The following is a 14,879-nucleotide window of genomic DNA, read 5'->3' as shown; positions in this document are numbered from 1 at the left end:
TTTGATGGTCCAAGAGGCAAATTTGTCGAACAAGAATGGATGTGTGTGCAAATTTTCATGTCTCAAGGCGTGTTCTGACCCTTTGGAATTTTTACACATTTAAATGACAAATGTAACTGTAGCCAAAGTTGTTTCACATTTACAAATAATTATTAATTCATATCCATGCAATTCTGTCAAAGTTACAAACATCTTAAGACACCTGCTTACTCTGGCTCAAAAGAACATATCAGAGGATTGCTCCTGGACTACATGACTGCACCCACATTAGTATGGCTGGGGCTGTGCTACTGCAGTTTGTGGTGATGGCTTTTGATGAATCGTCATCCAGTCTCTCATGACTATGAGCTGGTCGTCAGGTCGAGCTGACAGCAGAAACTCATACTTGCTCACATATCATTTAAGCTTAGCTTCATAACTAGGTAATACTAGCTACATTGCCAAAAAACAAACAAAACAAAAAAACAAAACGCTGTGTGCTCTTTTAGTATCCACTTGGTGTCTGCATCTGAAATGTGTTACTAATATTTGCCAACAGTAAAAGGGCCCATAGGAGACAAATTGTGTTATGGTATTGCTGGGGCATAAGAAACATTTTAATGCTGAGATTCAGTAGCCTGAATTTAATCGATTGGGTTGTGTCTATATCCTTTCTCCCTCACTCTCTTTCTCTATCCACACACACATACGCACACACACACACACACACACACACACATACACATATACGTACATGCACATGCAAACTTATCATACCTGCAGATAAGCATTATGCATGCAGTATGTGCACACAAACATATAGACACATACACCTATACACAGCCTTACACACTCTTGCTTTCTTTTGCACAAACACACAGACATGCACACACACACACACACACACACACACACACACACATACATACAAACAGAAAACATGTGTCTGGTCCAGCATGGTAGAGAAGACAGATTAGGGCCTTCTCCAAACCTCACAGTGCTCCTCATCTGCAGCAGCCTGATAAGCCCTGGAGAGACCGACTGTTGCAGCAGCAGAGTGAGGAGCCTCCTGCCCAAAGCCGCCGCAACTGGAGCAAAACATCAGTGAAATTTACCTAACAATTAGTTTAGCTAGGTGAATTAAGCTTGCTTTGTGCCGCCGCCTGAGGGGGCACGCGTACAGTACGTCTGACTCATTAAACGCGCTCGCTGTCTGCGCGGTAGGCCAAACTTTATCAAGCCTCGCATTTACCCCCGAGGTGAGAGAGAGAGAATCTGCTTATTCTGAAAGGTCGGTCGGCCCGGAACGGGGAGGCTGGAAAAATCGAATATCGCAGACTATTTTGAAACCCCCTCGGTGCTTGCTCCCATTTGTTCCGGGGGGCAGTAAATCAGCGGTTTGTTGTGGCCTTAACCTTAAGAATTACCGGCGGAGCAGCGAGGGCAGGCGGGGTGGGGGCGGCGCGGGACGGGGCTTATTGTCATGCAATTGCGAGCGGTACTCAATAAATCTGATAGAGTTCAGCCCCCCCTGGCACTTTCTTCACAATTAGTCTCCTCGGCGCCGACAGCTTAGAGCGCCGAACGCCGCTCCGGGGCCTCCTCCCCACAACCCAAACCTGGAGTATCAGCTTGCATTTCAGTCGGGAGGATCGTCGGCCTTGTCTCGCCAATCTTGCCAACATGATTCAACAGTTAGGGAGTGATAAATGACCCGGAGCAAGGCGTCCACGTCAACCTGGATTAACGCTAAAGTACGGTAAGTATTATCTGATGAGCCTAATGATGACGGCAGTGATAGCAGATTAATTAAAGTGATTTGAATGATAAAACCATAGGGTCGTGAGCGGGTTCATCAACAGTCCATTTGTTTTCTTGTGGGCGGGTGTTAATCTTATCATGTCCTCGCAGGCTTATTGTATAAATCTATCAATCATCAAAGTATTCCTCTGCCCAAAGAAAGGAGGCTGAAAGGCTCATAATGAGGCGCCGGGAATGATATCTCCATGGCTTTGTTATCGATTTGGAGATGTTTATATGGCGGCAGACGTAATGCCTTCGCAGTAATATTGGGGGAAATATAACTCAAACAAATGTGACGTTTATATTTGGCTGAATTCAGTGGCCGGGGATGGATGATGGATGATGAGGGAAATGCATAGGGAAGGCAGACACCTCACCCATTAATCTGCAGAACTGCGCTGTCTGTGTCTGTTTGCATGGCAACACCAGCTCCCCATTACTCACGGAGCTGCCGCCTATTATCAGTTTGTTGATGAAGGAGTTTGCCTCTAAAAGATGTGGAGGGTACTTTTGGTTCCCCTCCTGAAACTCCCACGAGCTTGCAGGGGTGACGCTTTCGGGCAATAAAGCCACTTAAACGCTGCACTCGCTATATTTCACACGAAAGCATCCTTTATGAAGTATCCTAAAGCCTCTCAGAAAATGGTAAAACTTCTTCCACTATAATTAAGCACGTCAATTTGGTTGGTTAAGTTGAGACTTTCCAAAGCACAGAAACTCTAATGAAATGGGAGCATTGTGGCAAAGTGCAATGTTTTAATGAATTGTAACCTTTTGTTTTAATTACAGTTTCAGTCATCTGTTGTAAATAGTATCTAAAATCTGCCAAGTGTCGGCCTCAATATACCCATAAATTACAAAAAAACAGGTCGTTTTGACCTCTGGTATTTGAAAATGCACTTGGGACAGTGGGTGGGAATCTGCATGCTGTTGCCGCGGTCGTGACTCCCCATGAGCAATTATCTCTGTCACACTTCCATTACCTGCCATTTTGCGCGCATAAAGGATGCAAGTGAGCCTCTCCGACGACGCGGCTACAGTAGGTGCTCCGCGTTGAATGAATTAATGTTAGTTCGGCACCAGAGAGGAAAACTTGATATCGATCATCATTCACAGTCTTAGTACAAGCGCACCCCGGAGTGTTTACTCGCCCACTTGCCTGTAAAACGGAGTGGAAGCAAATGATGATTCTGCTATTTAGGAGCAGGAATAGGAGACAAAAGAGGTTGAAAGCCAAAGGCAGTCTGTTTTCCAAGAGGCAGGTTTTGCCAGATAAGCCGTAAAATGACAGCTTGGCTATTTAAACAACGGCATAAAGTTTCTGTAATAGGAGGACTATCAATGTCTAGGACATTTAAAAAAACAAACCTCTTCCAATGAGGTGCTGTCTATATAGATATAGGTGACTTTTTGATCAAATCAAAGTATCTATCAGGCTTGCTTGTGATGAGACCAAACTGACCTACAGAATGAATGGTAGTCAACCAGCAGGCCATATTTAGCATCTTGTTATTGAATTGACTTTCTGCATCTTCAACACCCAGCACTCAGCCAAACAGCACTAACCATCAATCAGCATGACACTCAGCATGTCGCCAGCTGTCTATGTCCAGACATTTCTGGCAGTTTCAGGCCACTAATTAATAGCTGTAGGCTTGCCTCCATACATTGATCCTGTCCAGAGTCTTTGAAGCCATTGGTTAACCTGGACTTTGTTGATTTTGGCGCTATCTACAGTGAAAATGTATCTTTTCACATCTGGCTTCAAAGAGAGCTTTAGCCAACAACAGATTTTTATTTTTTTTTTGTAGGCAAACTGGCAGAATCTGGCTTCAGATCTCGTCTTGGCTTGTTACTTCAAGAGGTGGCAGACCCCAGAGTCTCAAGCCAGTGCTAGAGTGCTAGCTACACAGACTTGGCCTTTATACAGAACTAAAGAAATCAGAGTTACAGAGATAACTGTGGTTCTATCGATTATGATCCTGATCCTGGAGGCAAGCTAGCCTGGCCTCAGCCCTCCGGAGCGCCTGTGTTTATATTCCCCATTTCTTGGTTTCACTCGTTTGTTTTCGTTCATTTGAACTTTTTGGCGCTCCGTAGGTCTAGTGGAATTGTCCATCTAGGGGCTTTCTCTGATGTCAATACAAAGGCGGGTGCATGAGCGGTGATTGGATTGCCCCGATGTAACTCCTGACCAAGCAAAGCAAGGTGATGACATTATTGCAAAGCAAAGCTTGCCTCACATTTCAAAACATGATGGCTACTGCAAATCAAAACGATCATTCGGCTCTGTGGAGAAAGTTATTTGTGCCATTAATATTACTGCGTGAACAAGAAAATGTGTATTTACCATTTATATGTAGCGTGGACCTCATCCACTGCAATACCACACAGTATGTTCCTGTACTTCTCAGAATGTAGCATCTGCCTCCACTTATCGTTCAGCATCCATGCTTCAGGGCTCCCAAACATGAGTGAACAATGTCCAATCAAAATATTGTTGTCTCGACTGACCCGGAGCTACGGTGCAGTTATTCCAAGCTTGCTCGGCTCCTTTACATGGTCCTCCATAAGCGCTACGAGGGGAGAAACGATCTAATAACTAAACTAATAGGCCTGTTGCTACTCATCTCTTCATGTACTAGAGGGGCTAGTTGATAAATCAGGCTTTTACCGAAGCCTGTTGGCAAGACACCAAATGTATCTTGTCCCTGAACAAATGCTTTTAAAAGCGTATATTGCTGCTCGGGTTTAGCTGTATTCAGTTTCTTAATAACCGCTCCAATCGCAAGATCAATGTTTACATTTTCGTCTGCCATTGCTCTGGACTGCAGACTAATGTAATGTAAAACTAATGTAGACACAGGCGCTTTGGATCGCTGAGGCCAGGCTAGAGGCAAGCAGCCCTCAGATGTAGTGTGACTGATCAAACACTAGCTTATGATGAACAAGCAAAAGCACTCAACAGTAAGCTAGGCAATACTGGTAACTTAGTGAGTGCACAGAGGACTGTTCAGCATCAGCGGTTTGTTCAGCATGATCTGGAGAAATTCAAGCAGAACAGTTTGTTAAAAAAGGGCGGAGACGTGTGGCCTGTCATGCATCAAACCAGTAGTATTGCGCTAGGGCAGAGCCTGGCACCTGTGCTGACAGGTGTATTGTCCTACTAGCAACTAGTCGAGAAGACAGAACATTCCCCACTTTGTATTTTTGTGTCTTACTCTGAACTTCGAACAGCACATGCAGCTTCAATCCCTTAGCCTTTAGAACGACTGTTTCACCATTATTGATGTGAGAGGACAGACTACTAAAACATTTCTGTCTCCCATGTAATGCATCATAGGCTGTTGGCCAGGTTTAATAAATCAAACTTTTACTGTAGCCTGTTGGTAAACACGCCAATCCATCCCTGTTTTGGAGCAGAGTCGTCAAGCTAAGAAGCTGTAAAGGCTTCATCAACTTAATTTGATGTTGAGAGCATACCTCTGACAAAACAGAAGCCTTAAGTTGAAGTTTTCATCTGTTTTTATCTTTAGCATAGCTAAACAAAGAAGGGGAAATAGTTTCTACCCAAGCTAACAGCGCAAGAAATACCTACCTGAGCCAGGAGTAGCCTGCTAATGGCAGTGCCGGTGGGAGTGTAGCCTGATGAGCCAGATGCTAACATAGCTTGACCACAAAGTACAATTTAAATTACCATTATAACAGAAGAGAAAAGGGATAGAGACAAGGCTACTAAAGCAAAGACACACTAACCTGTGCAATAGCTACACAGAGAAAATTCTGTTCTTTGACTTGACTTACAGGCGCAAACTATCTCTGAGAAGACAGAAGGAGTAGACTTCAGGATGACAGGGGCTTTTATTCAGCTTTTATTGAAACAAGCGATCTTGTGTTTCAGTGAACTGAAGTGCCAATAGAAAACCCTTTTCTCTACATTTGAACAAGTTCCTCTTTGGAAAAAACTAAATGTCAAACTATCTGTCGGTTGTTCCTTCAGGTTGCCCAATGGATCCTAGCCGGAGGAGGGCAGGGGACGTGCCACCGTCTCGCTCCCACATCATCACACCTCGTGACGGCCCCGGTGGCTTCAGAGGGGGCAGCCTGTCCTCCAGCAACATCCTGCAACTCAATGGTAAGAGCTTTACGTCACATCCCACTGAATTCTGTCTGTGTGTGTTTGTTTGTATCCACACACAAATACATTCATGTCTGTGTATTTATGTGCCAACATGTCAATTTACTTAACCTTCCTGAACTGTCCAGTTGCTTTCCTGTACTCACATTTCAGCGTATGTGTAGGTACATGCATATGTGTGTATGCATGCCAACTTGCAATCAGTGTCTTTCTTTTGGGCGGTGACCATGCTTCTGCCTTGATCATTTCAACCAGATCCATTTCACATTCTGTCTGTTGGCTCCACCACTGAACCACTCAATTTGCAGCCTAATTGAGCCTGCAGAAGCATCTCTGGTGGCTGGCCACAGCCCTGTTTGTGTTTTGTGTGTCTGTGTGTGTGCGTGCGTGTGTGTGCATGCACATGCTCAGTCCAAGCAGAGGCACACAAACACACACACACACACACAGTCAGAGTTGTCAACGCCCTCAAATAACGCCTAAAGAAAGAATGGCTGCAAGAGACAAATAACTGCTCATAATGATCTTGTTAAGTAGGCCTGGCTGGTCCAGAATTACACCGCTCCCTGAGGAGCAGTGCATATAAACAAACCTTAGAAACAGCAACTACACGTTGATTAAGATCATGGACATGGGCGCACAAACCAACATGTACACGCACGTTAAAAAACACATACAAAACACACAAGCATGCACAGGCTCACTACAAATTGGTTCCCCAAACTGTTGCAATAATTAATAAACAGCTCTTGATGCTGTGCAAACATAGTGCTCTGTTCCCTACCTATCCCAGCCTGCTACCACCACAAATCACCTAAGTACTTGTGGAAAACATTACCCCCCACCCACCACCACCACCACCACTCTCTCTTACACATAACACATTAAACCCCCTTCCCCTTGCCACCTCACCTTTCATGCCATTTAAACACACAATGCACCTAATAGCTTTCTCTGGACTCCAGTCGCTATAGCAAGCCATGCTGAACAGAGTGACTGTACTATGTTCTCTTTGTGTGTGTGTGTGTGTGTGTGTGTGTGTGTGTGTGTGTATGTATCTGTGTGTGCATGCCAACGTGCACAGTTCCCTCGACTACTCTACCTCCCACTCCAGTCTGCCTGTGGCTCTGTAGGAAGCAGTGTACCCAGACGCTATCTGGTTAGGTGACTGGCAGTCGACCCAATGCCTCTTTGATAAGGAGGCGTGGAAAAATGTCCAGGGATAGAGTGCTACTGCGAGAGGGAGAGGGAGAAAGGGGTAAGGGAGGGTGGGTGGTGGCTGGAAGTGGTGGTGGGTAGGATTCGGGGGCTGAGGGAATGCCCATGTGTATATGTGTGTGTGCACAAACAGGAGAAATCCATTACGCCTGGTTGATTATCGCTGAGGAGCAACAGAGTCGAGCAATATTCCAGCAAGGTCTTTAGATGAAAGAAGGCTACTTGACATGAGGCTCATGTCCCTCTGTGTTTCTTTCTCTCTTCCTCTCTTTTTCTCTCTCTCTCTCTCTCTCCATCTCTGTCTCTCTCTGTCTCTATTCGTTGATGTACCACTCACTATATTTCTCTACATTGCACTGCTCCCTTCCTTCTGAGATTATATTTGTGGCCACTTTCAGTTAGGGGTTAGGTTTATCTTCCTTTTGATTTAAGGCTTGCCCTAACACGTACTCCATCACATGGAAAAATGGAGCGGGGGGGGGAAAATATGGCTTGAGTGTTGCTCCTCAGGTCGGATAGCAAAAATATTATTTGAGCAGCTCTGGGTGTTAGGTTTGTTAATGTTTGAGTGTTGTTTAGAGTGCAAGATTAGGCAAATTTTCTTGTCAAAGCTTTTAAAGAGTATGGGTAATTTGCATGATCCAATCCAAATAAGGATGGATTATTTAGTGACTAGTAGATGAATCAAGTATTTTAATTAGGTGTTCCAGTGCTGGCAGAGGATACATAGCAGTGGAGAGGAGAGATAGTCTGTCTTCCCTGCAGTCGGGGTTTGGCCCACTTGTAGTGGTGCCAGTTGTTTGACTGGACTGTTGTCTGTGTGCAAGCTGTTGCTTCTTGTACTCCAACAATACTTAATCTGTCAGCTCCTCTCCCTTGGACATTTGGTGGGTTTTTAGAACATATGGTCAAAATGGCAAAGCGATTAGATTTCACTCTGCTCAGTAAATATATTCATGATTGCGGGCTGTTTCTCCTTTTTGCAGCGAGGAACATGGCGCGAGCACAGAGGCTGGAGATGGACGGGGATCTCGTGGCGTTCAGAAACAAGATCAAAGCTGACGCCTTAGCGCCCGGCAGACGTGACCTAGGCGAGGCCGACGACGGCCGCCGGCACAAACTCAACCGCATGGCTGCCGTGCATCAGCGGGAGGGCAAGGAAGACGCGGAGAGCCAAGCTAAAGCGACTAAAGTCACGGTGAGGTCAAACTCTGCTCTTGAGCCAATAGGAAGCCAAGCGTAGCCGCCTATCTCCAAAGCACAGCCACCATAGTCCGTCCATGTGTGCCTGCTTGACTCAAATCTCAAATGGAACGCTGAGGCAAAGCAATAGCTTTTCATTCTGGCTCAGCATGCTGTGAAATATGTCTTGAGAGGCCCTTAGTGGCGGAGCGTCTCCCAGCCAGCCAGCCTGGCGGTGGTACCACGCTGGTGGCGACGTGCCCTTCAACCCCGTGTGGTTTAGTGACTGTACAAGGAGGTGTTAATTGTTCCTCTACCTGGGGGCACATCTTGTACTTTCACCCATGGATGCACATGCTAAATGTGATTTTGGCTTTGGTGCATGTCTGTGTCATACACATTACACTTCCTCTGTTGACACCTGTGTTTTAGTTTCACACCACCCTGACAGTCAATGCTGTATGGAATAGAACTGAGTTTCAAGACATTGCTTTGGGCAGGAAGAAGGTTTTAGAGTTGCTGTGCAATTGAATTTGGATTTCACATTTACGAGCTGGTAGCCATGACTTGATTTGGACCGGGTTTATCCCCAGTTAGGCTGTCATACTCAAACGCAGTAGAGTTGTGTAAAATCCTGAAGTTACTATTTCTCAGACACTTTCCTTTAACACCCTGATCTTGAAAATGAATGTGTGGTACTTACTTTAATTTTGTTAAAAAAAAAAAATGTGTATCATTCTTGTTTGAATTGTATCCAATGTAATAATAAAAGGGTTGGAGTCCAGTGATTGATAGAATAATAACCTAATGAATTCAGATTCAGTTGCACCACATAGTTAACAAATTTGTGACAGGATATAGATTTTATTATTAGTGTTTAGGTGCCGATTATGGTGCTTCCTGAAATTCTGGTTATATTGTTTGCAGGTTTGCAAACCTTTGTTTGTTTGTTGAGCATAACACTGTCCTTTTAAAAAGATCTGCTCATGTTTTCTTGACTGCCTTCTGCAGTGACATATAAACCTAAGGGGTTGGACTTGGCCGCGTTCTGCACAAATGGCACATACTTTTTTCAGCCTGGTCTCACACAATTTTGTGAAATCAGCAACAGACAGTAGTTTGACATTGAAATAGCACAGTGGTGGTGGAGGTCAGGTGATGGATGGGTGGATACATTTACCTTCAACTCCAATGACCCAGGTTCGATTCCCAACTCGTGAAGAACTTTCTACTGTGAGTGAAGTTTTCATCTTCAGCTAACATCTTTCTTATTTAACCATGACAAAAACCTTACCCTAACCAAAGTTTTAGTGGCCTAACCTCGACCACCAGAGTTTTTATTAATTGCTTAACGTTAGCCCTAACCTTCACCGAAGTTGTTTTACTTGCCTAAATGTAACCATTAGCTAACCTTTCACATTATAAACACATAAAAATAGTGTGTGCAATTTGTGTTAGTATTAGTATACTGGAATGGCTTTTTTTTACCTTTTGCCGTCTCTTTGGGTGTCAGGGTGGGAGGAAGGTGCAAGCCCGGCTGGCCAGAGAGCTGCATCAGATCAAGCCCTACCAGGAGCACAGCAAGGCAGACGGCATCGCCAACATGCTGAGCCAGGCCATCACCACCCAGCACCTGGTTTACGCCAGCCTGGGCTCCGCCGAGTACATGGAGTTTGTTCTTAAAAACCCCTTCAACGTACCGCAGACGGTCACCGTCCACAGCGACGACCCAGAGCTCAGGTAAGGCTTGGGACACACTACAGGATTATTGGGCCGATTTACACCAGATTTGCCCAATCCCCACCCCATATGAGGGGCCGTTTAGACCATAAAGAATTCTTGCTCTCACACACAGCATCATACTCTGTCACACACACACTACTATTTTCTCTCACATACACTATCGATCTCTCACACACGTCCTATGTGAGAGTAGAGTATTATAGAGCGTGTTAGAATGTATGATAGTGTGTGTGAGACAACTCTTGAACAACTCCAGTGTGTAGTATGTGCGGTTCACAGACTGCCAAAAGCCAATGATTTGACTGTGAGTTGAGTGTGTTTTGATTGGTGTCAGGTTGGTTCAGATGTCAGCAGCAGGATAATCTCTGTTATATTGTTGAATGTTTGATCCTATCCTATTTGTCTAGTGTGAGCATATTTACCACTGAGAGACAGCAAATTGGACAAATCCGTTAAGTGTGTGATGTGATGTGTTTTCAAAATCGGGTAGGATTGTAAAAGTCTTCTAGTGTGTCTTCACAGCAACTGTGTGTGTGTGTGTGTGTGGTGTATGTGAAGGAATGGTCAAGTCAGATTTATTTATAGAGCACATTTCATACAGTGATGGAACCCAAAGTGCGTCATAAACATGATGAAGAACAAAAACATCAGACATAAAACTGTTGAAAATATAAAAAGTATATAAGAACAGAATATTAGAAAGTACAAGACGATGTGTGTGTGACTGTGTGTTTTATTTGTGGCTTTGTGAGTATCTGATTCACATTTTGTTCACTGTATGATGAGTGTGTGTGAGGGTGTGTGCAAATGTGTGTTTGTGTGTGCTTGCCTTATGTAGTTATGAAATTAATTTTATTCCCTGTTTTGAGGAGTCTTGTTTGTGTGCGTGTATGTGTGGGTGGGTACGCGCCAGTGTGCGCTTGTGTGTGCGTGCATTATTTAGTGTTTAAATTTGTTTTATTGACTGTTTTGAGACATCTTGTTTGGGTGGGTGGGTCGGTGTGCGTGCATTATTTAGTGTCTGAATTTGTTTCATTCAGTTTCGAGACATCGTGTTTTTAATAAGTCTTTAAATTTGTTTTATTCAATTTTGAGACAGTATGTGTGTCTGTGTTCGTGTATGAATAAATGAGATGCATTCTGATATTTTCAGTACAATTAACCACATTTTCAGCACTCCGTTGTTACATTTCACTCTATTTTTCACACACATAGGCACAAGAACAAAGAACCAGTCCAGCTCCTGCAGCACCACAATCGATTGTCCTTGACATAGATGTAGGCACAATGCTGGAAAAATGCTAAATACCCCCTTTAAGCCAAACATATCTGTCATTATGGCTAATGTAGCCAGGATCACTCGTTCTTGTTTTCCATTCAATGTTTGTTTCCCTCTGTTAGCACCGATGCTAATCCCCCCTTACCCATAGTCCTCTGTTATGGATTCCGCTCATGCCTGTGGTTTGGATTAACATACATCATGTTGATCGTGTTGATCAACAAAAGCTTGGAGTGCACCGCGGATGAATCATTATGGCATTAGCTCGGCCACCGGGCCTACCGGGTCTAATTGAGGATCAGCAATCACTACATCTGTCTTTTTCGCGGCTCGGCTTGGCTCGCTGGGATTTTATTTTCTGACGAGGCGATGTGACACTTTTTACACCAAACTGTCTGCCGCCTCTTCCAAGACCCAAGCAACGTGTAAATAAACAAGAAACCTCCTCCATTTGATACCTATTTACCACGCCGCCGTGGTTTTTCGAGAGCCAAATTCATGTCTGTCAGTCAGAATGAGACACTTCAGTCAACACCGGGACCAGGGTGGGAAATTAAAGGGAATCTCTGCCGCTGCTATTGTGGACTTTTAGTTCAGAGGAATACCATAACCCACTGAAGCAGTAATATTTCCAAGGTAGGGTATCTCACATGCGTCACATACAGTTTTCATATGTAGCGAACATTACCCGTTCAGTGGAAGACACACTTTTATTTGTTTTATTTATGGATTGGTGGTAAACATGCTGGCTCTGGGATGCTGGGATGTAAGGAGGAAGAGAAAAGGAGGAGAGAGTTTTCACCATTTTCACATTTTTTAAATCTACATTTAAATCTAAATTCAAATATTTGGGTACGCAGCTTGCATTTCACACTGGATGATTTTGATGATTTTATCGATCAGATATTGGCGGTCGAAACGTAATGATAGCTTGATGTGGTAACAGCGTTAAAATACTTACTCCACGAGTCTCCTCCAGTTAATTGTGGGATCCTAAAATGGTCTCCAAAACACCTGGATCCAAATGAGAAGCAAAACATTTGTGTGAAGTTAGACACACAGCTCTCTCTGCATCCATCCATCAAAAACTGTCCATGGTTAAATTCATTACAGCAAAGTGATTCCATTTCAGTTAGAACACAAACACCAGCAGTCACTGTGTAGTCGTCCAGAAAGTTTTCCACTGTGAAATTTTGGGTTGCCATCTCAATTATTCATTTAGTCGAGCTGAGTGAAGCGACTAAGTTTTGTGTTTGTTTTGTGGTGAATGGAGTTTGTGTAGCTCCGCCCATGGGAGGCAGAGATTAGCAATCAAAACCTAAGAAGGCTGTATTGCACTTCACTCTGTTCTGTCCGCTGATGACTGATGAGTCTGGTGCAGTGATTCTCAACCTTTTTCATATCAAGGACCCCTAATTTAGTCCACATTAGAGCCACGGACACCCATTTTTACGAGATTTTGTCTCTTGGACCCAAATCTGAGAATATTTTTATTGTAAAATAAGATTTTGTCGAGAATTCCATGACTATCTGTATTGTAGGTAGAGAGATAACAGTGAAGATATGATCAAAACAGTCATTCTTCTACATTCTCTAATTGTATTAACTTCTTGTAAATTAAATAATGGTGAAGTTTAACAATTCAGCAATTTACTGGGGGCCCCCTGGAACCCCCTCAAGGACCCCTGGTGGTCCCCGGACCCCGCGTGGAGAACCACTGGTCTGGTGGAAACTGGGGGTTGTTCTTGGGGATGTGTTGGCTAATTGAATGTTATCCTTATGGAAAATACATAAAGATAACGATGAAACATAGCGTTTGCAGCGAGTGTTCCTTTAACACCCACAACCTGCAGTGTGGGTGATACTGAGCAAGTTAACAAAGTTTGCCCAAACCGGGGGGAAACAAATCAGCAGTTAGCAGAGCCATTACTAAGCGTGCTCCCACAGTGACACTTACACACTGCCCTCTGTTTACATCCAGGCCTGTGAATACTCCAGGCACCTTACTTAGCAACATAGTCTCAAAACAAATACTTCTGATATGAAATCTTGTTACCAAGGAAAACATTAAATAGGACTCGTCATTACCACTCCCAGGCAGCACACTTAGCCATGTCGTTTGAAAATAAATTGTTTTGATATGAAATCTCGTTACCAAGGAAAACATGAAATAGAAACCTCGCCGCCGCCGCCGCAGTGGGCCGCCTCACCGCCCACTATGTCAGTTTAGCTCGTCTTCCCTGATACGACTGTCAAACTGAAAGCAGAATGCGGTGACATATTGTTGGAGTTGTTGGAGGCCAGCAGACACAGATAATAAGAGAGGTGGTGCATTGCAGAAAGTGGAGGAGAAATTGTGGCCAAAGAAACTGTATTATATAGTATGTAGTGTTGATTATGTGTTATTATTGATTGCAAAATGAATTTCCCACCCTGACCGGGACACACAAATCAAATCATGTTCTTTATTAAGAACTTAATTATCTCATTAATTAGTAGAAGTGGAAGGTGTCTTATTGTGAAAATGTAGTTTTAACTGTGTGTCCCACAGTCCTCTTCTCCTATGCAAATTAATTTGGATGATGTCACTATGGTTAGACTGATATTGCATGCATGATTGGAGTGAGTGCACACCAAAGTGAACAAGATATTTCATTAATGATTTGACTTGGCCAGTACAGTTAAAGTGACAGTTATTACAGTTACTTCTGTGTTCTTTATAGATTAGTTTACATGGACTGCTGTGATACATGTTGATACATATGATGCCAAGAATAAGCATACTCTGATGGCGACTCGTGATCATTAATTAGGTCTATATGTAATTAACGCGAATGTGCCATGGGAATGTACAGAATCCACTGGTTGTACTTGTTTGATAAGCGACATGACAACTGCCTGCCGCCTCTTCCAAGAGACAAGGATTGTACAAACAAACAAGCAACCTCCTCCGTTTGATGCGCTCGCCGCTGTACCCCCGTTATGAACTACGGCTGGGTCAGCGCACTGAGGCAACGCTCCACTGTTATTTCCTCATCAATATTTCAGCCAGTGTTTGACAAGGAGGTTCTTGAGGACGCAATCCGGGCCTGCAGTTGCCCCTTTTTCTCCTCCACAAAACAAGCTGGAAAAAAAAGATTGAACCACAACCTGAAATCCGAAGTCGGAGCTTTGAGAGGAGAGCGCTTGGAGAAAGGCTTGGCGAGCTCTAGCTTTGATGTTGTTTCTTTTTTTTTTGCTGCAGTGATTTCCAGCCCAAAGGCTCCTCTTGACGGAGAGAACACGTTCGCTACCTGTTGCCATCCATTTTGCATGGCTACGCTTTACGCTTGGCCTCACCGGGACCCACGCCAGCCCATGGCTGCCGGCGAGCAGAGGGGAAGCTGGGATAGCTCTGTAGTACCTCAGCTACTTTCCTGCAGAGATTTCTCTTTCTCTTTTATCTCTCTCCCTCTCTCTCTCTCTCACTATCTGTCTACCCCTCCTCTGTTGCGTGATTTCTCAACTCCTTGTTCATTCAGCTTTCTCTCTTGATGT

The 14,879-nt window shown here is 44.1% G+C and overlaps 1 protein-coding gene across 1 annotated transcript in view; it reads left to right on the top strand.

The window, feature by feature from the left end:
- Positions 1-14,879, top strand: part of nphp4 (nephronophthisis 4) — a 165,466-nt gene that overhangs the window by 131,081 nt on the left and 19,506 nt on the right. Inside the window, exons 19-21 of the mRNA XM_078288374.1 lie at positions 5,783-5,917; positions 8,125-8,336; positions 9,834-10,060. Of these exons, the coding sequence (XP_078144500.1) occupies positions 5,783-5,917; positions 8,125-8,336; positions 9,834-10,060 (574 nt within the window). The remainder of the gene's footprint in view (positions 1-5,782; positions 5,918-8,124; positions 8,337-9,833; positions 10,061-14,879) is intronic.

The sequence above is a fragment of the Centroberyx gerrardi genome, chromosome 14 (assembly GCF_048128805.1).
Source record: "Centroberyx gerrardi isolate f3 chromosome 14, fCenGer3.hap1.cur.20231027, whole genome shotgun sequence".
NCBI classification, from domain to species: Eukaryota; Metazoa; Chordata; class Actinopteri; order Beryciformes; family Berycidae; genus Centroberyx; species Centroberyx gerrardi.
Note: the sequence above shows the minus strand (reverse complement) of the source record. Positions and strands in the feature narration are given on the sequence as shown.